This window comes from Neophocaena asiaeorientalis, unplaced genomic scaffold (genome assembly GCF_003031525.2).
Source record: "Neophocaena asiaeorientalis asiaeorientalis breed wild unplaced genomic scaffold, Neophocaena_asiaeorientalis_V1.1 scaffold114, whole genome shotgun sequence".
Classification (NCBI taxonomy): Eukaryota; Metazoa; Chordata; class Mammalia; order Artiodactyla; family Phocoenidae; genus Neophocaena; species Neophocaena asiaeorientalis.
The window spans coordinates 9,266,622-9,292,362 of NW_020173116.1; the positions used below are offsets into that span (position 1 = coordinate 9,266,622).

General features: G+C 36.0%; 1 protein-coding gene across 8 annotated transcripts in view; it reads right to left on the reverse strand.

The window, feature by feature from the left end:
* TSGA10 (testis specific 10) overlaps positions 1–25,741 on the reverse strand; it is a 101,518-nt gene that overhangs the window by 59,000 nt on the left and 16,777 nt on the right. For 5 of the 8 annotated variants that reach the window (XR_003003144.1, XM_024743943.1, XM_024743940.1 and 2 more), the window contains exons 3-9: positions 20,261–20,476; positions 12,986–13,051; positions 11,790–11,957; positions 11,059–11,214; positions 4,714–4,884; positions 4,553–4,630; positions 3,213–3,364 (exon numbers count right to left, since the gene is read on the reverse strand). Coding sequence is in view for 7 of the 8 variants with exons in the window: in XM_024743940.1 (XP_024599708.1) it covers positions 3,213–3,364; positions 4,553–4,630; positions 4,714–4,884; positions 11,059–11,214; positions 11,790–11,957; positions 12,986–13,051; positions 20,261–20,476 (1,007 nt within the window). In the remaining variant the exon portion in view is untranslated. Of the gene's footprint in view, positions 1–3,212; positions 3,365–4,552; positions 4,631–4,713; positions 4,885–11,058; positions 11,215–11,789; positions 11,958–12,985; positions 13,052–20,260; positions 20,477–25,741 lie in introns of those variants that run through there. The other 3 variants (XM_024743945.1, XM_024743944.1, XM_024743942.1) reach the window with 3 other exon arrangements.

The window sequence follows — 25,741 nt, forward strand, 5'->3', positions numbered from 1 at the left end:
AACAGCATCAAAAAATGGAAAATACTTAGGGATAAATCTTACAAAAGAAATGAGAGATCTATATGTATAAAACATTGCAGAGGGAAATTAAAGACCTAAATAAAGAAATGGAAAGTGTTCATGAGTGGGAGTTTTTCCCAAATTCCAATCAAATCCCCAAGCAGGCTTTTGTGTTTACACTATGAAGCTAATTCTAAAATTAAAATAAAATGCAAAGGAACCAGAATAGCCAAAACAACTTTGAGAAAGAACAAAGTTGGAGGACTAACATTACCTAATTTGAGGATTTAAAAAAAAAAAAGGAATCAGGAATGTTGTATTGGCATCAAGATATATATAGATCCACCAAACAAAATAGATAATCAAGAAACAGACCTAAACACATATGGACAATTGACTTACTACAAAGGTACAAAACAATTCAGTGTAGACAAGTAAGGAAAGTTTTTCAACAAATGGTGCTGGAACAATTGGATATCCATATGCAAAAAAACTGAACTTTGAGCTACACCTTGTACTATATACAAAAATTAACTTGCATAGATTTAAATTTAAGAACTGAAACTATAAAACTGCTAGAAGAAAACACAGGAGAAAAATCTCATCTTAGGCTTGACAACCATTTCTTTAAAAGAACACAAAAGCTGGATATAAATTTTTAAAAATCAATAAGTTTTGCTTAATCAAAAATCAAAAACATTTCCTCTTTAAAAGACACTTAAGAAAATAAAAAGGCAGGCCATAGATTGGGAAAAAAAATATTTGCCAAACATATATGTACCTAACAAAGGACTTTTATCTAGAATATAGAGAGGATGTTTATGACTTAATACTATAAAAAACTCAATAAAAGTGTGCAAAAGTTCTGAACAGACACTGAAGAAGATATATGTATGGCACATAAGGACATGAACGGATGCTCAAAATTACTAGTTATTAGAGAAGGCAAATCAAAACCATAATACGTACCTATTAGGATGGCTAAAACTATAAAGATACTGCATACCAAGTGCTGGTGAGGATATGTAACAACTAGCACTCACACACTGCTGCTGCAAATGTAAAATAAAATAATACAACCACTCTGGAAAACAGTTTAATGGTTTCTTCAAAAGTTAAACATATATCCATCATATGACTCAGTCTTAGGTATTTACTTACCCAAGAGAAATAAAAGCATATGTCCATACAAAGACCCATATAAGAATACTCATAACAGTTTTATTTGTTATAGCCCTAAACTGGAAGCAACTGAAATATTTATGTGGTATATTCATACAATGGAATACTACTCAGTAATAAAAAGGAATAAACTATTGATTATACGTGACAACATGGATAAATCTCAGAATAATGATGCTGAGTGAAAGTAGCCCAACAAAAGAATATATACTGTATGATTTCACTTATATAACATTTTAGAAAATCCAAACAAATCTCTATGACAGAAGCCAAATCAGTGGTTGCCTGGGGAGGGCAGGGTAGGGGAGAGGTTAGAGGAGTATGAGAAGACTTTGTGGAGTGATAGATAGGGCCACTATCTTGAGGGTGGTGATGGTTTTACAGGTACACACACATGTCAAAACTTACCACACTGAATACTTCAAATATGTGTAGTTTACTGTACATATATCAATTAAACTTGAATAATACTGTTAAAATAACTGTATACAAAAAAACCTCTAACTTATTGTACATTTATCTGTTAGAATATTTTAATAAACCACGATAATGCTTTCAAAGAATTTCTAATGACATGTGTAAATGTTTATGGTATACAATTAAGTGAAATTGGCCAAATATATAACTTAATATAGGATGATATCAATTACATAGAAAGCTTTTATATACACAGGTAGATCTATTTCTGGTTAGAAAAATGATTTATATTAATAATAGTTTTCCCTGGGTTATGGAATCATGGGTGATTTAAATTTCCTGTATGCTTTTCTCTATTTTCCAAAGTTTTCTTTGTTGTCCTTCTTATTTTACTACTATTTTTATTTTACCTGAGCTTGCAATATCCTTTTAAGCAGGAAAGTAAAAAATAAATGAAGGCAAAAAATTTAAGTGACTCTCTGTCCTGACAAGTGATTCCAATATATGCACCACAGACCCGTGAAAGACCAAAGAGGGGATCCTGGGAATTCACATATGAACCAAATATTATCTGTAGGTTTAATAATATACTTCATACTCATATGAACTATTATATTTCATATGTTCATAGATGCACTGAAATTCAACCTTACTGAATCTGTAGAATGTCTATTTCTCACATCAATAGATACTACAAGTAAAGCACTAACATGGAGGTCTTCAAACACTTATTCCCCTACATCATTACCTGTAGGTTGCTTCAATTGGAATATCTTCTGCTACCTTTCTGCAATATGTAGAAGTGCTAAGCACAGTACGTGGCATTCAATTAATAGAAGTTCTATTACATATTCCTATTTCTCTGCTATGGCTTTTATTACATGCTAAACTACCCCTTTCCTAAGCTACTATCAAACCGGTGCTTTGTGCTTTCTTATATCGTTCAGACCCCAGAACATAACTAAAGTTACAAGGTAAATTAAACAGTGAGGGCTTCCCTTGTGGTGCAGTGGTTAGGAATCCACCTGCCAATACAGGGAACATGGGTTCGAGCCCTGGTCTGGGAAGATCCCACATGCCGCAGAGCAACTAAGCCTGTGCCCCACAACTACTGAGTCCGCGCGCCACTACTGAAGCCCGCATGCCCTAGAGCCCATGCTCCACAACAAGAGAAGCCACCACAATGATAAGCCCACGCACCGCAACGAAGAGTAGCTACCGCTCGCTGCAACTAGAGAAAGCCTGCGTTCAGCAACAAAGACCCAATGCAGCCAAAAATAAATAAATAAAATAAAAAATAAATTAAGCAGTGAAATACCAAAGTCAAATATGCTCTTTACACAGAAGGGCTGTGTAAAAGCTATTTCAGTTAAACATTGAGGCTTTCTGCAAATATAAGATTAAGATTACTAGTTAAGTGTGGCATTCCCAGTCTGTGACTGACCTTCAGGAAATCATTTAATGTCTGCTAAGGTGTCTATGACTGCTTCATAATAATCCTCTCAGAAAATAAAGTCAACAAATAACTTAATTATCACTATAAAATACACTACAAAAAGCAGAGCTATTATTTATAGTTAAACTATTAGTTGTTTAATGGTAATTGAGTTTACCTCAAAGAATTATTCTCTACTTTTTGTCTGCCAAGTTCACTTTCGGTATCCATTGCCTTTCTTGCTAGTGATTTCATTTCTTTTTCCACAGTGGTTATGGTTTCCTTCATCAAAGTCATATTTGACATCTGTTCCATACGTTCATCATCGAGCTATACAAGCAGAATGACAAAGTTACTGCCATCACTAAAAACGTTTCAGTAATCTTCCTAAAGAGACATCCTCTCTTTGTACAAACCGATATATAAGATTCACACAATGAGATGATCAGATTAGACTTAAACGTGGCAGGAGGCTGTACGGACAAGGCGACCGTGGAGCAGTAACTCAGACAAGCCACTGCACAGCTTTTCCATAAAGCCTATCACAGTATACGCATGTATATTTTCAGTCTGGTTCAGCTGGACTATAGCACACACAGCTTATTTGCAAAAGGATTTCTTATTTGTTGCTCAGCATTAACAAATTACATATATAAAGTGGGATTATGAAAAATAATGTTTTTCTCCTGTCTACTGCTTTTTCTAAAACTCATTATAACAACATAAAACAGATGAATTCAGAAATATAATCAATTAAATTTGGTTAACAGAAGTTGAATTCCCTTAATTCTGTTTATATAGTAAAAACATTTCAAATATATATTCATAGCATCTCAAATCCTTGATTAGTAAAAAGGTGATGCTTCACAATTAAATTCAGTTTAAATACATTTCATTAATTGCCATTTCATTATAATTTTCTCTACCCTAGCTACTCTTTAGGTAGAATAAGCCAGTTTTTCTATCCCTGGCAATGTTATCGTTAATGAAATAGGGAGATGAAAAAGTTGCTAAAATCCCTTAGAATGCATCCCTAATGGTTTATTTAAAAGAACACACTTTGCAACCTAATTGCAACCTAACACAAAAAAAGACCACCTGCCAATTTTTTAGAAGGAAATAAATAATGAAAAAGTGACTATTTATACCATACATACTACCATAAATATATTAGGATTACAAACACTATCATAAAAAACCAACTTCTCGGGGCTTCCCTGGTGGCGCAGTGGTTGAGAGTCCACCTGCCAATGCAGGGGACATGGGTTCGTGCCCCAGTCTGGGAAGATCCCACATGCCACAGAGCAGCTGGGCCTGTGAGCCATGGCCGCTGAGCCTGCGTGTCCGGAGCCTTGCTCCGCAACGGAAAAGGCCACAACAGTGAGAGGCCCGTGTACCACAAAAAAACAAAAACAAAAACAAAAAACAAAAAACCAACTTCTCTGAACACAGAAATGGGGGAAAGGGGGGAACCGCTGAGAGTTTATAGCCGAAAGTGAAAAAGTGATTTTTCTTTACATTATGAACTGTACACTCCAGCTCCTCTATCCTTTGTTCCAAGTGAGCCTTCTCATTAAATGCTGTCTCTTGGGCAATCTGTTTAAAAAACAAAACAGAGCGCTTTCAATGTCACTGCATGGTGTCTCACAAATGCTCGTATAGATAAAATTCTTTCAAACCTTCAGCCTTTCCCTTAGACTATCTCGTTCTGTGGTCATTCTTCGTAAATCAGTGAAGGCCACATCTCTCTCAGTCTCCACCCGCCGGAGGATGGCATGTGCTGTTGTTGATTTAGGAGATTTACAGCTTTTCAACATTTCGCGTCGAAGTCGGGCAATTTCTTCCTGTGCCTATTATTTAAATACACAGATAGACTTTATTTAACGAGCTTTAGAACAAAAATAAATACAGCTATCTTATATCCAGCCAGTTAAAATGCAAACCTATATTAATATGCATGCGGCAGGATAATGGTATAATTCTTTAATGAATTTACACATATAAATGCAAATGATTCCCCCATATGTAAATGAATGTCTACAAATAGAAGCTTGGTTTACAATGTCTTTGCCAAAAATTAAAAAACAAATTAATTTGGAAGCAGTCAATGAAAGAGACAGTGTTTTACTAAGAAATATATATGGTACTACATCTATTTTTTTTTTAGACTTTTTTTTTTTAACATCTTTATTTGGAGGATAATTGCTTTACAATGTTGTGTCAGTTTCTGCTGTATAACAAAGTGAAACAGCTATATGTATACATATATCCCCATATCCCCTCCCTCTTGCGTCTCCCTCCCACCCTCCCTATCCCACCCTTCTAGGTGGTCACAAAGCACTGAACTGATCTCCCTGTGCTATGCAGCTGCTTCCCACTAGCTATCTATTTTACATTTTAGTGTATATATGTCCATGCCACTCTCACTTTGTCCCAGCTTACCCTTCTGCCTCCCCATGTCCTCAAGTCCATTTTCTACATCTGCATCTTTATTCCTGTCCTGTCCCAAGGTTCTTCAGAACAATTTTTTTTTTTAGATTCCATATATATGTGTTAGCATACGGTATTTCTTTTTCTCTTTCTGACTTACTTCACTCTGTATGACAGACTCTAGGTCCATCCACCTCACTACAAATAACTCAATTTCATTTCTTTCTATGGCTGAGTAACATTCCATTGTATATATGTGCCACATCTTCTTTATCCATTCACCTGTCAGTGGACACTTAGGTTGCTTCCATGTCCTGGCTATCATAAATAGTGTTGCAATGAACCATGTCTCTTGAATTATGGTTTTCTCAGTAGTGGGATTGCTGGGTCATATGGCAGTTCTACTTTTAGACTTTTAAGGAACCTCCATACTGTTCTCCATAGTGGCTGTATCAATTTACATTCCCACCAACAGTGCAAGAGGGTTCCCTTTCCTCCACACCCTCTCCAGCATTTATTGTTTGTAGATTTTTTGATGATGGCCATTCTGACTGGTGTGAGGTGATACCTCATTGTAGTTTTGATTTGCATTTCTCTAATGATTAGTGATGTTGAGCATCCTTTCATGTGTTTGTTGGCCATCTGTATATCTTCTTTGGAGAAATGTCTACTTAGGTCTTTTGCCAATTTTTGGATTGGGTTGTTTTGTTTTTTTTTTGATATTGATCTGCATGAGCTGCTTGTATATTTTGGAGATTAATCCTCTGTCAGTTGCTTCATTGGCAAATATTCTCTCCCATTCTGAGAGTTGTCTTTTTGTCTTGCTTATGGTTTCCTTTGCTGTGCAAAACCTTCATTAGGTGCCATTTGTTTACTTTTATGTTATTTCCATTTCTCTAGGATGTGGGTCAAAAAGGATCTTGCTGTGATTTATGTCATAGAGTGTTCTGCTTATGTTTTCCTCTAAGAGTTTTATAATGTCTGGCCTTACTATTTAGGCCTTTAATCCATTTTGAGTTTATTTTTGTGCATGGTTTTAGGAACTGTTCTAATTTCATTCTTGTACACGTAGCTGTCCAGTTTTCCCAGCACCACTTATTGAAGAGGCTGTCTTTTCTCTGCTGTATAGTCTTGTCTCCTTTATCAAAGATAAGGTGACCATATGTGCATGGGTTTATCTCTGGGCTTTCTATCCTGTTCCATTGATCTATATTTCTGTTTTTGTGCCAGTACCATACTGTCTTGATTACTTTAGCTTTGTAGTATAGTCTGAAGTCCAGAAGCCTGATTCCTCCAGCTCCGTTTTTCTTTCTCAAGATTGCTTTAGCTGTTGTCTTTTGTGTTTCCATACAAATTGTGAAATTTTTTGTTCTAGTTCTGTGAAAAATGCCACTGGTAGTTTAATAGGGATTGCATTGAATCTGTAGATTGCTTTGGGTAGTATAGTCATTTTCACAATGCTGATTCTTCCAATCCAAGAACATAGTATATCTCTCCATCTATTTGTATCATCTTTAATTTCTTTCATCAGTGTCTTATAGTTTTCTGCATACAGGTCTTTTGTCTCCATAGGTAGGTTTATTCCTAGGTGTTTTATCTTTTTGTTGCAATGGTAAATGGGAGTGTTTCCTTAACTTCTCTTTCAGATTTTTCATCATTAGTGTATAGGAATGCAAGAGATTTCTGTGCATTAATTTTGTATCGTGCTACTTTACCAAATTCATTGATTAGCTCTAGTAGTTTTCTGGTAGCATCTTTAGGATTCTCTACGTATAGTATCATGTCATCTGCAAACAGTGACAGTTTTATCTCTTCTTTTCTGATTTGGATTCCTTTTATTTCTTTTTCTTCTCTGATTGCCGAGGCTGAAACTTCCAAAACTATGTTGAAAGACAGTGGCGAGGGTGGGCAACCTTGTCTCGTTCCTGATCTTAGAGGAAATGCTTTCAGTTTTTCACCATTGAGAATGATGTTGGCTGTGGGTTTACTCCATCCATTTTGTGATAAATTTGAATTCAGCACAACTCAGGTAGAATACTGGTTTAAAAAATATCATAGCGTTCCAGTCTTTCTCTCCAAAATGTATATGCCATTTCCATGTCCTGGGTACTTTTACCCTGACAGAAGGGCCCATCAATCCTTACTGACAACCCAACAAACTCTTTACACACGTGTTCAACAACCATCCTTGGGTTCCAAATCTATTCTATATCTACAGATGATTTCATATCCTACTTTTTGAATCCTACTTTTGTTTCACATCCTACTTTTTTTTGAATATCATCCTCTCCACTGGCTCTTTCTCTACTTCTTCAACCATGCACACAACTCCCATATCTTGAAAAACTGTCACTAAATCCTGCTGCCCCATTTACCATCAAATGTCTCTTTTTCCTTTGACACGCTTTTTTTTTTTTTTAGTGCCATGGATTGTACATCTTGCCTGTTCCTTACCTCCCACTCTCTCTCCCCAGTCTAACCTGGCTCCCACACCCACCACTCTGCAGAATTTCACGTAATGACCTCACCAAATCTAATGGCCTCTTCTCAGTTCCTGTTCTTGATATTTCGGCAACACTTGCCATTGCCTTCAGCACTCTCCTTGAGATTCCTTCCTTCCTTCCTTGGGCGTATAACACTGTTCTGCCTTAGTTTCCTGTCTTCTTTATCTCTTTCAAAGGTTCCTCTACCAATTGAATAAAACTTCCCATGATTCCATCTTGACTTCTCTGTTACTCTATTTATAGCTTTCTCATTCAGAAACTTCATCCATTCTGAAGGCTCAAAACAGACGACTTCTCAATCTACATACTCAGCTCTTGCCTCCCTCCCCACTCCAGTCCCACATTTCTTACTGCCTGATGGCAGTTACTACCTGATGTACCACCATCATCTTACTCTATCTCTCTGAAACCAAACACATCTTTTCTCTCAAACCATTGATGACTTTCCTGTTTCTTTTTCTATTACCACAATTCTTCAGTCATTCAAAACAGAACTTCAGTGATCTCCATTTGTCCCTCCTTTGTGCTAAAATCAAATCTTGTTAAGTCTTCCTTTTCAGTGTCTTTTGCATCTGTCCCTATCTTTATTTCCACTGATCGCACCCTAGATTAGTCCCATAATGCTTCATGCATGGACTACTATTAACAGCCTTCTAAAGAGTCCATGACAGACTCTAGGTCTATCCACCTCATTACAAATAGCTCAATTTCGTTTCTTTTTTTATGGCTGAGTAATATTCCATTGTATATATGTGCCACATCTTCTTTATCCTAGAGTCTGTCATACAGAGTGAAGTAAGTCAGAAAGAAAAAGACAAATACCGTATGCTAACACATATATATGGAATTTAAGAAAAAAACATGTCATGAAGAACCTAGGGGTAAGACAGGAATAAAGACGCAGACCTACTGGAGAACGGACTTGAGGATGTGGGGAGGGGGAAGGGTGAGCTGTGACAGGGCGAGAGAGAGTCATGGACATATATACACTAACAAACGTAAGGTAGATAGCTAGTGGGAAGCAGCCGCATGGCACAGGGATATTGGCTCGGTGCTTTGTGACAGCCTGGAGGGGTGGGATAGGGAGGAAGACACAAGAGGGAAGACATATGGGAACATATGTATATGTATAACTGATTCACTTTGTTATAAAGCAGAAACTAACACACCATTGTAAAGCAATTATACCCCAATAAAGATGTTTAAAAAAAAAAAAAAAAAAGAAGAGTCCATGGGGACTTCCCTGGTGGTGCAGTGGTTAAGAATCCACCTGCCAATGCAGGCGACACGGGTTTGAGCCCTGGTCTGGGAAGATCTCACATGCCACAGAGCAACTAAGCCCGTGGACCACAACTACTGAGCCTGCATGCCACACGTACTGAAGCCCACGTGCCTAGAGCCCGTGCTCAGCAACAAGAGAAGCCACAGCAATGAGAAGCCCACACACTGCAATGAAGAGTAGCTCCCGCTCACCGCAACTAGAGAAAGCCCGCGCTCAGCAACAAAGACCCAATGCAGCCAAAACTATAAACAAATAAGTTAATTAATTTAAAAAAAAAAGAGTCCATGGTTTCCCCCTCCTCCAAATCTCCTGAAGGAGAAATTGTTATATAAGATGATAACATAGAAAGATTACATAAGAGATAATAAAGAACTGTTACCAGATTAAAATTGTAAAAATGTAGATTTCATCATATTTCTTCCACTTTAAAAAAAAAAACAGACTGTCCATTGCTTATAAGAAAGCAAAGTATAAACCTCCTATAGGGCCCTCTGAACAGCTCCTACCATGTAGTCTAGAAATTGGCAAACTATATATAGTTCACAGGCCAAATCCAGCCTGCCTATTTTTGTAACTCTGTAAGCTGAAAATGTTTTTTATATTTTTAAATGGTTAAAAAAAAATCAAAACAAGATGAATATTTCACAACAGGTAAAAAGAATATGAAACTCAAATTTCAGTGTTCGTAAATAAATTATACTGGAATACAGCCAAACTCATTCATTTGTATATTATCTATAGCTGCTTTCACACTACAACAATAGAGTTGAATAGCTGTGTCAGAAGTCACATGGCCTGCAAAGCCCAAGCTATTTCTTATCTGGGCCTTTACAGAAAATGTTTTCAGACTCCTGCTCTAGTCTACCTCTCAAGCCCTTACTCCACTGACATATACTTTTATTCTAGTCATAAACTGATCCATTTATGTACTGACTTTCCCACCTTTATCCTTTGTTTCATACCATTCCTTTAGTCTGGAATGTTCTTTCTTACCCCTTTCAAGATAAAAGAAACCCCATTCATCCTTAAGGACTCAAACTCCACATCGTCTAGCAAAGATCTTGATAACCATAACTAAAAGTACTCACCTCTTTTATTTCTTACAGTATCTTCTAGACTACTTATGCTAAAGTAACAAAAAGTAAATACAAGATAATATATTTTATCTCCCCAACTAGATTGCAAACATATAAAACAGTGCCTGGTTTATTTTTTCTATCTTTTAGAGTAGCAAGTCCAGAATCCTGCGCTTAGTAGCTGTAATTCTTAATAAAATTTGACATTTTAAAAATAAATTATATTGGTGATGTATGGGGTTTATTTGTTGAGTCAAGAAGCCATTTGATTAATAAGGGTTATATAATCTTAAGCTAAAAACAGAGAAAAACTACAAACTGATTTTACTCTCTATATTAAATTATATGGCAATTCCTAAAGTGATTGACAGTACATCAAAGTGATGTGTTTGTATCTTTTAACCCCCAAGTCCAAATTTTTTACCTTGAACTCACCACACCCTATCATTTAACACTTTCCCCATTTCTTATTCCAAAAATCAGACTATTCCGATGCATGCATATGAGCTTTTTCGGATACGGGGATAACGTGTGTGTGTGTGTGTGTGTGTGTGTGTGTACACATACACAAATACATTACATTTCATTAAGAATATCGTAAGAACAAAGGCAATTCCCAAATGTTAGATTAATTTGATTGACAGATTTAAGCATTCTCATAGAACTTAAAGAATTACCTATCTGTAGAATTGTTAGTATTTATGAATTTTGTTTACCTATAAATAAGTTTACCTGCTCATACAGAAAAAAGGTCTTGTCTCTCTCAGATGTGAGAACCTTGACATTACCCTGAATTTCTGCCAAATGACGCTCATATTTTTCCAGCATGCATTTGAGCTCTTCACGGTCTCTTGTTGTCTTCAAAAGCTCTACATCACACTTTGTACCCTACAATTATTACATAAGAAATCTGAATAAACAACAAGGTCCTTCTGTAGAGCACAGGGAACTATATTCAATATCCTGTGATAAACCAAAATGGAAAAGAATATGAAAAAGAATACATATGTATAACTGAGTCACTTTGCTATACAGCAGAAATTAAAAAGAACATTGTAAATCAACTATACTTCAATAAAATTTTTTAAAAAAGAAATCTGAAATTATTCTTTGACATGTGTTACTGATAGAAAGGTGCTACTGATGGCAGCACACGATCTCTAGTTAAGCAAACGTGACGATATAATGGAATGATGAAAAAAGTTTAAAAATCGCCTCTCTTTTAAACAACTTCATCCCAAATTGCTCCACACTTGTATGATTACCCCCAACCACTACTAATGCTGGGGATAAAGGCCAATTTCAATGGTCCACTGTGCTATCAAAGAGAGCTCTGTCTCCCATCCTCGTTGGTATACCAATTCACGCCAAATTAAAAGGAATTATTTCCAGATTATATAAATCAAAGAATAAAAGTCATTGAGCAACAAACTCTAAAGTATTTATAAGTTTCCAAAACCTACCCGGGAAGATGGAGATGGGCGTCTTGGGCTTTTAGATCTACTTCTGATCATCTTTCTCAAATTTTGAGCTTCTCTCTTGTAGTATTCTCTGTCTGCTTCTAAAGTTTTGACAAAGGAATCAAGTCTGGAAGGAGATTTATTTTGTGCTTTTTCAGTCTCTAAAATTATCTTGCCAAGGAGGAAAAAATTAGGCCATTATTTCAAGCTAAACTATAGCATCATTTTCTAAATGAAAGTTGAAAGCAAACAGGATCCTTAAAAATAATAAATTTGGTATTTTGAAAATAATTCAAGAAATAATAATTCATCAATACTTTTTAAAAAGCAGTTAGATACCTTTCTTTTCCAGCATTTCTGAATGTAGTGTATTTCTATTTCACTGAAAATGTCCCTACATTTACTCAGTAACTTTGGAGAAAAAATAGTAAAGAAATTTCAAAGAGGCCAGAATTGTTTCTTGTATCAGATCTAGTAACAAATCCTAAAAATGGAATTAATTTGCTTAGAGAAACTTGTATGCTACTATTAAAGCACCTGTTCATAGCGTTCAAGTTTTGTTCAATAATCGTTCAATGAATGAATAAATTAAATGAATGCTGGATATTCTATACTTGTATATACTTTCAAGTGCATTTCCATTCACTTTAATATATTTAGAAACATTTGTTTTACAACATTTATTTTACCAATACTTTATTGGGAAAAAAGTACAGATATTTTAGAGAGGATGTTTCAAATATTTTAAATGATAACACTAAAATGTCTAATCAGAGCAATTTTCATTTCACATTGTTAAAGAGAACATATTACTCAGAACTAAGTAACAACATTTGACTTTAAAATATTTATTATTAAGAGGAATAAATGTGTACACAAATACATCTTACATTTTGAGAATTAAATTACTCACAGCCATCATTTTAATCAAGTAACAGCTAAGAGCATTAATAAAACCAACCAAAAGTTCTCTCCAGCTCTAGGAAAGAAAGGAGTAATGATGAAATAGAGCAAGGATAGCATCGCTCTTACGGATGGGAGTACCCCTGGGCATCAACCAGAGAGTGCTGATTTTAGAAAACAAACATTTTTTACTGTTCACAAAATGCATGAGAGCCAAAACATATGTACAATTTTTGCTGTCCTACTAACAGAATAAAAATGATTCCTTAATATATATTTATGAAAAATGTACTTACAGATCTGAGTCTTTTTATTGTATCTTCCAATACTATTATATTATTTTGCTGGCAAATGAGTTCAATCTGAAAAACAAGCCAGAAAAAATTGTTATTTAGGTGTAAAATGTTTAAACTGATTTCATTGGAAAGAGAGCATCAAAAACAGGAGCTGCTTAAAAATAAAAACATGCAGACAGTGAATACTTTATGAAAGAAAAGATAATCCACTCTTATGTTTACCTACTTTTGATGGTAAAAGAACCTAGAATGAAATGAAGCAGTTCCTTTAAATTGTCTAATGTGTTGTATACAATATTAATTGATTTTATTTTGTCAAATTGCTCCTCATAAACTGGAACAAACTGTTAATACTAATTATAATTTTGAAGATGATAATGCGGAAGAGTCAAAAGAATGACTAGAGTAAGTTTTCCCAAGTCACCATAGTCAGAAGTGATTGCTCTTTCCTCTGAATTCTTTTAATAGTTTAGTTCAATCCAACCCACAAAATACTTATTGTACCAGTTTTATAACATTGTCTTAAAAGTCTTACAGTATAGCCACCTGCAATCATATATCTAGTCTATGACTAGATTGTACGTTCCTGGAGGATAGTGACTATGTTTTTATGTAAAGCTGTAAATCTCTTTGTTAAAAGTTGGCATATTAGTTTAATGGATTTCTCAATCTGTAAACCTCCCCCTTGTTATTCTAATCACAAATGTCTCCTGTTATATTTTAAATTTGAATTTTCTGCAATTATTCCTTCTCATTTGTTCTTTAGACCAAAGTTCTAAGATTTCTCTGGCAGTTATATTTTAGTTTATGATATACTAAGGGGTGTTATGGTATAGAATATAACTTACATACAGTTTGGATAAGGTTATATATAGTTTTGGATAATTTTGATAATTTTTCAATGCTTTAATGTGTACTACTATGTAGACAGTAAAAAAAATGGATCTATACTGAATTATGTGCAAAGATGTCCATATATATTAAGTATAAAAACTCACACTGCCAAAAATTTTATCTAGTATGACACATTCTTGTAAAAAATAAATTTATACACACATATCCTAGATACAGATGGAACACAACCAATAAGTAAATTGCACAAGATAGATTATGTCTAGGTATAGCAAGGCGTGATTAACAGTACATATTATTTTCTTCATTATACTCTTCTATTAAAAAAATATGTATTACTTTTATAAAGATAAAAACATTAATGCTTATTCCACTTTGAAAAACAAACTTATAACTGGCTCAAATGAAAAGATGCCAGCCCAGTGCTTTCATTTATTTGACAACTGTTTAATGAGGGTCTACTATGTGTCTGACATTGTGTTATTTGCTGGCTATAGCAGTGAATAAAACAGACAGAAACCTCTACCCTCATGGAGCTTACATTCTTGTTGAAAAGAGAAAAATAAAAGATAATAGGTAAAGTATATATCAGATAGTCATTGTGTCATTCAAAAATATATAATGAGTACTCACATCTGTTCTATACTTAAGATTTTTAAAAAGGGAATAAAATAGACAAAGATCCTTGCATTTGGACAGCTTACATTCCAGCTGGATAGACAACAAAAAATAAACCCAACGAATAAATTACATACTATATTAGAAAAAAAGAGCAATATCCTTAAGAATATTGGGAGTGTTTATGAAGGAATAGGCTGGAATTTTAAAGGGGGTGATCAGGGAAGTCCTCACTGCGGGAGTCAACCATGTAAAAATTCGGGAGAATATTCCAGGCAGAACATTCAGCTATAGCAAAAGGCAAAAGATTGTCTGCTAAATTCCAAGGAATAGTAAGGAGGTCAGTGGGGCTGCAGCAGAGGGAAGGAGGAGGAAAGTAGTAGGAAAGTGCTAGAGAAAAATGAATCAGGGAGAGAGAGAGGGAATAAGCATGTGTGGTTGGGGGTGTAGGTCAGAAACTGATACAGGCTTTACGCCTTGTCTTCCTCATAGCAGGTTCTGAAGCATTTTTGACCGAATCACATACAAAGTAGTAGTAATGACAAGAGCTACCAGAGATCCAGTCCAATAATGGCACCATGTTAATTAAAAATATAAACTGTATGAAGAAATAGTAATGGTAAAATTGCAACTCTGTTTCTTCATATTTCACAAACTTGTGTTCAGTAATCTGGGAAACACTGCATTAAGTCATGAATGATAACAACTCAAGAAGAAAAGATCAAAGAAGGCTTACGGTTGTGGGAGCTTTAAAATATGTCCCAAAATTCTGATACTCTTTCCTTCAAAAGATGGAGCTTAATTTCTCTGCCCCTTAAGTGTGGTCTATACTTAGTGACTCACTTCTAAAGAACAGGATATGGTGGAAGTGACGGTATGTAACTCTTGAGACTGGATCATAACAGGCACTGTAAATTCTTCCTTGTTGTCTCTTTTGGATCACAGGCTCCAATGGGAAGCCAGATGCCATAAAGAATATATCAAGAGACTTCCCTGGTGGCGCAGTGGTTAAGAATCCGCCTGCCAATGCAGGGGACACAGGTTTGAGCCCTGGTCTGGGAAGATCCCACATGCCGCAGAGCAACTAAGCCCATGCACCACAACTACTGAGCCTGCGTTCTACAGCCTGCAAGCCACAACTACTGAGCCCATGTGCCACAACTACTGAAGCCTGTGCACTACAACTACTGAGCCTGCACTCTAGAGCCTGAGAACCACAACTACTGAGCCCGCGTGCCACAACTACTGAAGCCCGCGTGCCACAACTACTGAAGCCCGCGTGCCTAGAGCCCGTGCTCCACAAGAGAAACCACCTCAATGAGAAGCCCACGCACCGCAATGAAGAGTAGCCCCCGCTCACCGCAACTAGAGAAAGCCCACGCGCAGCAACAAAGACCCAATGCAAACAAAAGTAAATAAATAAATAAATAAACTTATATTTTTAAAAAAAGAGTATATCAAACAACCTAGGGAGAGGTTCACATGTCAAGGAACTAAGCTTCCTGTCAAAAGCCAAGAGCCATCTGAATAAGTCATCTTAACAGCAAATCCTCCAGTACCAATCAAGCCATGACTGCAGCCTGGCCATCACCTCGATTACAATTTCCTGAGAAACCATGAACTAGAACTACTTAGTTAAGGTGCACTTAAAACTGTGAGATATAAATGTTTGTTGTTTGAAGTCATTAAGATTTAGGGGTAACTTGTTACATAGTGATAGATAATACAATAGCAAATCCTCAAAACATTTTCATGGAATGAATGATGGAAGAAGTTACTCAGTGAACTTTAAAAATATGACTAAAAGTAAACTCTTCTGAGTAAATAAATTTAATACTATCTCAATTCTAGACAAACAGCAGTTTTAGCCTCAGACTCTACCTCCACATATCTAAAGAATAATCTCAAATAGTACAGGGACCCAAACATTCTCAGCTCTCAAATTAGAAATTCTCTTGTTTCAAGTCTCATCTCACAAATCAGACAAGGAATCTCTCCCCAGTGACTGGATGCCTAAACTGTACACCCAATGACTTCATGATGATAACACGCACTGGTATTCACATTCCCAGCACCTTTCATGCATCTTTCTAATCCCCATTCTACCTGGAACATCCCCTTACTGAGGTTGGTGTTTTCATTTCAGGGCATTTTACCAACACAAAGGACCTATTTCCATTTTGTCCTCTCTTTATTAACTTTCCAATGTTTTCCCTGCATCAGCAATGTTATCTCTACCCTAAGACTACAGTCTACCTCTTCTACAAATAGCTTTCCAATTCTCGAATACACCAAACATTCCACATCATATATATATGGATATCTATTTCCTAGAAACACTCTTTTCTGAGCTAGGCAGAATTTCCGTCTATGAATTTAATATTTTCAGTTTTAGGTAAATCCTAACTCTTTTATTTTAGATGTTCTGCATTCCTGAAATTCTTCCTTTTGATAGCAGAGGATTCACCCTCAAAGAGTACTCACTCTTTCTCTAGAACACAGACCCTAACAACCCTTTAAAATTGATGACTTCTAAACCAGGCATTCTCTTTATGAGAATTTGGCCAACTAGGCTTCCCACAGTCTGGGAAGGAGTGCTGTTAATTTTAAATTTGAAGAAGAAAACAAGAAAGACATAATAAAACATCAATCCAGTGTTTTTTGACAATTTTTATAATTAAGACTGAACTCAATTTACCATTAAATTGTGAATGAATGATAACTATTATTAAAAAAGAAACAATACAAACAAAAAAGTTTGTTGAGAATGTTTAAAATAGTTACATTACTTTTAAATATCCTTCAAATACTTTGGTAGCAACTATTACAAGATAAATAATTTGCAAGTTAAAAACAAATCATTCTTATCTACTCTCTCAAATAGTTCTCCTAAGGACCTCCTCCCGGCAACATTGTTCAAGAAGATTGTGTCCTTATATTAAAGTAATAAACTTCATGTATTTAAATATTCCATTATTCAGACTTTTCACTAATACAGACTTATCCTTTACACACTCTAAATAAGTGAGGCTACTGTATGTAAACAAATACCATCCTAGTGTTCATTAACTAGGCTCTTAGATTTCAAATTACTGTAACAAATAATGTCTTCAATAACACTTATGTTTATAGCCTGATCATTTATTTAAGTGCTTTATCATATGCTACCAGGAGTACCATATGCTTTATTATATTATTATAATAAATAATAATATAATTATTTATTATATTATATAATAATATATGCTTTATTATATATGCTACCAAGAGTATATTAAAAGGATGTGTATGAAATAACATGTAATAACAATTAGCTTTGGGAAACTACCATCTTACAGACACAATTTACTAATTTGGTGATTAATAAAATCAAGATGAATAAGCACGTTATCACTTAAAAATTCAACAGGTTGTTTTCTGGCTTTCAGATATACTATGTGTCTTGCCTGTAAGCCATTAGACAACAATGAGAAATCAAACTGTCTTCATTTTATAGTAGTGTCTAAATTCCTAGTTTCTAAAGGTCATGGTAGGGTACTAAAACTTAATCAAGAAATAAAATGTTTATCAAAATATCATAAAGCTATAGTTATTAAAATAATATGGTAGTGGCATAGAAGATGGCAAATGAATCAATGAAACCAAATCGTCCAGAAACATATCCATGCACATATAAGAATTCAGTACCTGTTAAAATGGTGCTTTAAATCAGTGACTGAAGAAAGGACAATTTAACCATACCTCACACTAGAACAAAAAGAAATTCCAGAAGGATTAAAACTTTAAATATACATATTAAGAATTCTTTAAAGAAAACTGTAGAAAATATTCTTGTAGCTCTTGAGGTGAGAAGGCCTTCCTAAACAAGGTTCAAAACTAGGTGGAGAGGGCTTCCCTGGTGGCGCAGTGGTTGAGAGTCCGCCTGCCGATGCAGGGGACACAGGTTCGTGCCCCGGTCCAGGAAGATCCCACATGCTGCGGAGCGGCTGGGCCCGTGAGCCACGGCCGCTGAGCCTGCACATCCGGAGCCTGTGTTCCGCAATGGGAGAGGCCACAACAGTGAGAGGCCCGCGTACCCCGCCCCCCCCAAAAAAAAAAACCTTAGGTGGAGATAGAGGGTTTTTAGGGCAGTGAAATTACTCTGTTTGATACTATAATGGTAGATACATGCCATTTTACATTTGTTCAAATCCATAGCATGTACAACACCAAGAGTGAACCCTAATGTAAACTATGGACTCTGGGTGATCACGATATGTCAATTCTTTTTTTTAATAAATTTATTTATCTATTTTTTTATTTATTTTTGGCTGCGTTGGGTCTTCGTTGCTGTGTGCAGGCTTTCTCTAGTTGTGGCGAGCGGGGGCTACTCGTTGTGGTGAGCGGGCTTCTCATTGCAGTGGCTTCTCTTGTTGTGGAGCACGGGCTCTAGGCACACAGGCTTCAGTAGTTGTGGCACATGGGCTCAGTAGTTGTGGCTTGCAGGCTCTAGAGTGGAGGCTCAGTAGTTGTGATGCATGGGCTTAGTTGCTCCACAGCATGTGGGATCTTCCCAGACCAGGGCTCGAACCCATGTCCCCTGCATTGGCAGGCAGATTCTTAACCACTGTGCCACCAGGGAAGTCCCAATATGTCAATTCTTTATCATAAAATGTAACAAATGTGCCACTTTGGTGGGGGATTGCAGATAATGGGGGAGACTAGGCATGTGTGGGGGCAGGGAGTATATGGGAAATCTCTGTTACCTTCTGCTTCACGTTGTTATGAACCTAAAACTGCTCTAAAATAATAAAGTCTATTCAAATATATATTTTTAAATTTTTATTTTTTTTTTTATTTTTGCTGCATTGGGTCTTTGTTGCTACGCGTGTGGGCTTCCTCTAGTTGTGGTGAGCAGGGGCTATTCTTCATTGCGGTGTGCAGGTTTCTCAGTGCAGTGGCTTCTCTTGTTGCGGAGCACGGGCTCTAGGCCCGAGGGCTTCAGTAGTTGTGGCACACGGGCTCAGTAGTGTGGCTCCTGGGCTCTAGAGCGCAGGCTCAGTAGTTGTGGCACACAGGCTTAGTTGCTCTGCAGCATATGGGATCTTCCCGGACCAGGGATCAAACCTGTGTCCCCTGCATTGGCAGGTGGATTTTTAACCACTGCGCCACCAGGGAAGTCTCATTCAAATGTTTTAAAAGGGGGTGGGACCTCAGAAAAATAAAAGATCAAAACTCAGAATTCAGTAAAGATTGACAAATTTGACTACATAGAAATTTAAAAGCTTTGGTTAAAAAAAACTCACCTTTTTTTAAAGTGTGAAATAAATTGTGTATGTGTGAAAACAGAAAAGAAGAATGGAAATATATATATATACTTGTTGGTAGATACCTCTGCAGAGGAAAAAAGGATTAGGGAGAAAGAGAAATGTTCTATATACAGAACATTCCCATTGCTTTGAGTTTTTACTATGACTACATATTACTTAGGAAAATTTTTGAGTAAAAATTTTTAAAAGAAATAAAATGTGAGACACAAAACAATTTAATCCTTAGAATAGACATTTAATTACAATGTCAAATCTAAAAAACTTTCAAATGATGTAATTGAGAATGCCACTTTTTCCTCTGCATTAATAACTATATGATGTTTAAAGTAGAATTAAAATCCTGATCAGTAGTTGGATGTTACCTAGACTTGTGGTGATCATTTCACAATACATACAAATATTGAATCATTATGTTGTATACCTGAAACTAATATAATGTTATATGTCAATTATACCTCAGTTAAAAAAAAAACCTGATCAGTGATCAATCTAATACCTTTGCTTCTTCAAGTTCCTTGTTGGCAGTATCCACCACAAACTTTTTCTCTTTTTCTAGTTGCTCTGCTAGTTGGTCAATTTTAATCAATTCTTGACAAAGATGCTCATTGTGGCTGGTTAAATCCTCTACTTGACTGCTTACCACCTCCTTACCATCCAAGAGTTTCCTAACACATTCTTCCAAGCCATGATTTGTCTGTTTGAGATCTTCAATCTGTTATAAGTAGAAAGAAAATAATCAAATTAAACTATTTCCTTAGCTTCCCTCTGAGGAGAACAACTAGGTGACTGGATTCAGGAAGGGAGGTTTGCTTCCCTGGCAAGGAGACTTAACTATATATCTTTTTTTACTTTCTGAATTTTGTACCATGTGACTGTATTACCTATCTGAAAAAAATATACTAAGTGAAAATTTAAAGGTTTACAGCTATAATTCTCAAAACAATTTACAGCTTAATAACAAAAAAAACCACTTAGTGTTGATATTTAACAAAACTATTAGAAAAATTGCCAAATATTTATATCTGCAGAAAAGAAACTAGTCTTGAAATTATTTAATTTTAATAATTAATATCATCAATTAGGCATTCTTTAGAATCTAACTACTGTCATCAAAATATGTTAACTCTTTAGAAAAGTCCTTTTGAACATATCAGTAGCTTACTTGACTAAGCTAAATACCAAATCAATCAAGTATTTGCTGACTTATGTGGAGGACCACAGCTTTCTTTCCCAGCCCACTATCAAACCATCAATGGATGAAGAAAAGGGCCTTTTCTATCACAAAGGTATCCAAATGCCTTTAAAGGAAAAAAGATATGTTACACCCATTGAATAATGATAATATGTCAAGAACTATGTTAAATTCAACGGATACAAAGATAGGTTAGCTATCTGCCTCAGAGAATGTATTGTTTACTTGTGGAAATACATATACAGCATGTTAAGTGCCGTAAGAGAAATATCTGAGATAAAGGGGTGGCACAAAGTCCTTTTCCACAGGATTTGTCTCTCACTGTATATTTAACAAATATTTATTGAGCACCTACTATATTCAAGGCACTGTGTGTGCAAGATGTGAAAAGACAGAAGAAAAAAACAGTCTTGGTCTTTAAAGAGCATCTAAAATTGCTAAGTCTCTTATGTAACATTATTCTTAGTTCTAACGTTATTTTTGCTGTAACCTTGCCCTTTTCAAATAACTAGAGAGCTCTTTCCAAACCATCAAAATCAACAAAGTTTTCTTTAAAAATATAAACTTTATTATTTGTCACTATATAAGGAAATATCCTAAAGGTCATGAATTATATATAACTATACCACAATGACATTTATTATACTCAAGAAGCACAATAAAGGCCATTATTTTAATCCAATTCTCACTTTGGTATTTTGTAAGGCACACTAACTTGTGAGATTTACAGGAAAAGAGTTTAAATTGTCAAAACCAGGAGACAAAAAAAACTTGAAGAATTAAAAAAGCAAAAAGGCAAACCGTAAATGCACTTATTTCTGTAGTTGAGCCTTTTAGCACAACCAGGCTGAATTTCAGCAATACCTCTTACTCTCTTTTTTGGCATTCTCCCAACTACAGCTAAAAATTCTTTGAAAATGCAAATTTGAAGTAATTCCTGTAGCCTTATGGTGCTTCATTACACTGAGAATAAGATGAACAAATACCATTTGTGGTCCCAGGCCTACTGCCCCGTCCAAGCCCTCTCCACCATCTCCAATATACACCTAAGCTCTAGACATGCTGTAAGAAACTTGCTAAACTCATTTTAAAACCTCTGTTAGGGAATTTATTGAAAATGTTATATACTATATCGCAGAACCCTCTCTATAAGAATCCTCAGGGGCTTCCCTGGCGGCGCAGTGGTTGAGAATCCGCCTGCCGATGCAGGGGGCACGGGTTCGTGCCCCGGTCCGGGAGGATCCCACATGCCACGGAGCGGCTAGGCCCGTGAGCCATGGTCACTGAGCCTGCGCGCCCGGAGCCTGTGCTCCGCAGCAGGAGAGGCCACAACAGTGAGAGGTCCGCGTACCGCAAAAAAAAAAAAAGAATCCTCAGGAAAACTTCGCTCAGGTCTCAATTTCAGGAAAACATGTGCTTCTTTTGTATACCTGGTTTGTTTTTATTCTTTGGACCATGAATTACTTTACAATTTCCTTGTTGTTTTGCCTCTAGTAAAGAAATCTGCAGCTCACCTCTAGCAACTAGTACAGAAACCATGCAATGATTTCCTGTTTGCTCTTCTTATCCATGCTTTCACTGTTTCTTTACTTCCCCGCACTCTTATTACCTCTTTTCATTACTAGCATTTTTTTTAACTATAGGGATAAACAAACTTCAATTTATCTATCTTTTTGTCTTTGTTCATGGCTTCAACAGTGCCACGTCTCTGAGCAACAAGAACATGCTAAAAATGTTTCCTGACCTCCCACCAGGAAAGGTTACATGCTTTTCCTCTCTGGGCTCCCATACAGCTTCTTATATATTTTTATCTTAGTATTTTATAAGATGTGTTATAATCATTTGTTTCCCTGTCCCTTCCACTAAGTTCTAAGCGACTTTAAAGGGATCATGTCTCTAATTTCTGAATCAACATACCTCTCATTTCTGTATCATTTATTATATATCTAGCACATGATGCTCAATTATTAAATGAATAAAACAAATACATTATAAATAAATAAATGAACACTTCCCTCACCTTGACATCAAGCCCCACTTTTACTTAATTCCAAGACACAAGTACTTTAGAAGAGGAGGTTACAAAGGATGTGGGCTTTGGACTGAGGCAGACAGGTTTAAATCCTGCTGCAGTTCCTCACCAGTCACTTAACCTCGGACAATTTACCATATTTTCTTGATCCTAAGAGATGCATCTGACTTCAGAAAAAAATAAATGGAAGCTTCTTGAGTTTCATCTGTTAAATGGAGAGAATACCTACAATTTTCAGGGTGTAGTTAGAGAGATATAAAAGTTCAAGTAAAATTTTTGGCAGATAATAGGTACTCAAAAAGTAGCTTTTATTAAAAAAATCTTTTGCAAAAAAACCCCACAAACTTTTTATTTTGAAATAACTAAAGGTTCACAGGAAGTTGAAAACGTAGTCCAGAGGTTCATGTGCCTTTAACCTGGTTTCCCCAAACAGTTACATCTTAAATAATTACAGTAAAATATCAAACCCAGAGATTTGACATTGGTACAACGTGTGCCTATTGTTCTATACCATTTTATCACGTGTAAATTGCTGCAACTACCACCTCAATAAGACACAGAACTACTCCATCACCACAAAGATCACCCTCCCGTTACTCCTGTATAGTCACAGCCTTCCCTCCCCATCCTTAACTCTTAGCAACCACTGATCTCTATAATAATTTTGCCATTTTGAGAATGTTACATAAATAGAATCATGTGATAGAGATCACAGTATGCTATCTGTTGACGGTGGCTTTTTCACTCAGCACAGTGCCCCTGACATCTAAGTTGTTATGTGGATCAACAGTTCATTCCTTCTTATTGCTGAATAATATTTCATGGTATGGATTACCACGGTTTGTTTAATAATTCACCAATTAAGGGAAGTTTTAGATGCTTCCAGTCTGGGACTATAACAAATAAAGTTGCTATGAACAACTGTATAACTGTATACAGGTTTTTGAGTGGACATAGTTTTCATTTCTCTGGAATAAATTCCCAAGAGTGCAATTGCTGGGCTGTATGGTAAATGTATGTTTAGTTTTTTAAGAACTAAACTATTTTCCAGAGTAGCTGTACCATTCCCCATTCCCACTAGGAATGTATCAGTGATCCAGTTTCTCCTCATCCTTGCCAGCATTTGGTATCATGACTATTTTTTATTTTAACTGTTCTTAACAGTGCGCATTGTTATCTCATCATGGTCTTAATTTGTATTTCCCTGATGTTTAGAAAAAATGAACATCTTTTTATTTGTCAACAATACATCCTCCCGTGAAATACGTCTTTATATCCTTTCTTCATTTTCTAACTGGATTGTTTGCTTTTTACTGTTGAGTTGTGAGAGTTCTCCACATGTTCTAGATATGATTCCTTTGACAGAAACAGGGGTTGTAGCTTATCTTTTCATCCTATTAACAGGGTCTTTCACAAAGCAAAAGACTTAAATCTTGATGAAATTCAAATTATCAATTTTTTCTTTTATGAATCACACTTTTGCTGTCATGTCTAAGAACTCTTCAGCAAGCCCAGGTCCTGAAGATTTGTTCCTATGTTACCTTTTCAAACTTTCATAGTTTTATGTTTTACATTTAAATCTATGATCTATTCTGAGTTAATTTTTGTATAAGGTGTGAGGTTTAGGTCTAGGCTCATTTTTGTTCCTAAAAGATATCAAATTGCTCCAGCACATTTTGTTGAAAAGACTACCTTTCTTCATCAGATTGCATTTGCACCTCTGTCAAAAATCATTTGGCTGTATTCGTGTAAGGCTATTTCTGGATTCTCTATTCTGTATCACTGAACTATGTCTGTCCCTCTAGCAATACCATACAGTCATGATTACTGTAGCTATATATTAAGTTTTTAAATCAAAGAGAATGACTCTTTCCACTTTGGTCTTTTTCAAAAGTGTTCTTTGCTGGGATTTTGATGGGAATTGTATTAAACTTGGATATAGATTTGGAGAGAATTGATATCTTACTATGTTGAGGCTACCAATCCCTGAATATTTGTTTAGATCTTCTTAGATTTCTCTTATTAGCATTTTGTAGTTTTCAGAATGCGAGTACATACTTATTTTGTTAGATTTACATCTAAGGATTCCATTTTCTATTTGAGTGATTGTAAATGGTATGTAATTTTTAATTTAGATTTCCACAGGTTAATTGATAATATACAAAAATACAGGGCTTCCCTGGTGGTGCAGTGGTTAAGAATCTGCCTGCCAGTGCAGGGGACACGGGTTTGAGCCCTGATCCGGGAAGATCCCACATGCCGCGGAGCAACTAAGCCCGTGCGCCACAACTACTGAGCCTGCGCTCCAGAGCCCGTGAGCCACAACTCCTGAAGCCCAGGCACCTAGAGCCCGTGCTCTGCAACAAGAGAATCCACTGCAATGAGAAGCCCGTGCACTGCAACGAAGAATAGCCCCCGCTCACCGCAACTAGAGAAAGCCTGCACACAGCAACAAAGACCCAACGCAGCCAAAAAATAAATACATTTTTTAAAAAATACAGTATGTTTGTGTTGTATTCTGACCTTTTGAACTCACTTATTAGTTTGAGTTTTTACACTGTAGACGTTATGAGATTTTCCAGGAAGAAGATCATGTCATCTATAAACAGGGATAGTTTTATTTCTTCATTTGGGTCTGAATGCCTTTTAACCTAGCTATATCATTATATTTGAAGTGAATTTCTTATAGACAGCATAATGCTAGGTCATGGTTTTTTAATCCACTCTGCCAATTTCTAGCTTCTAATTGGTGT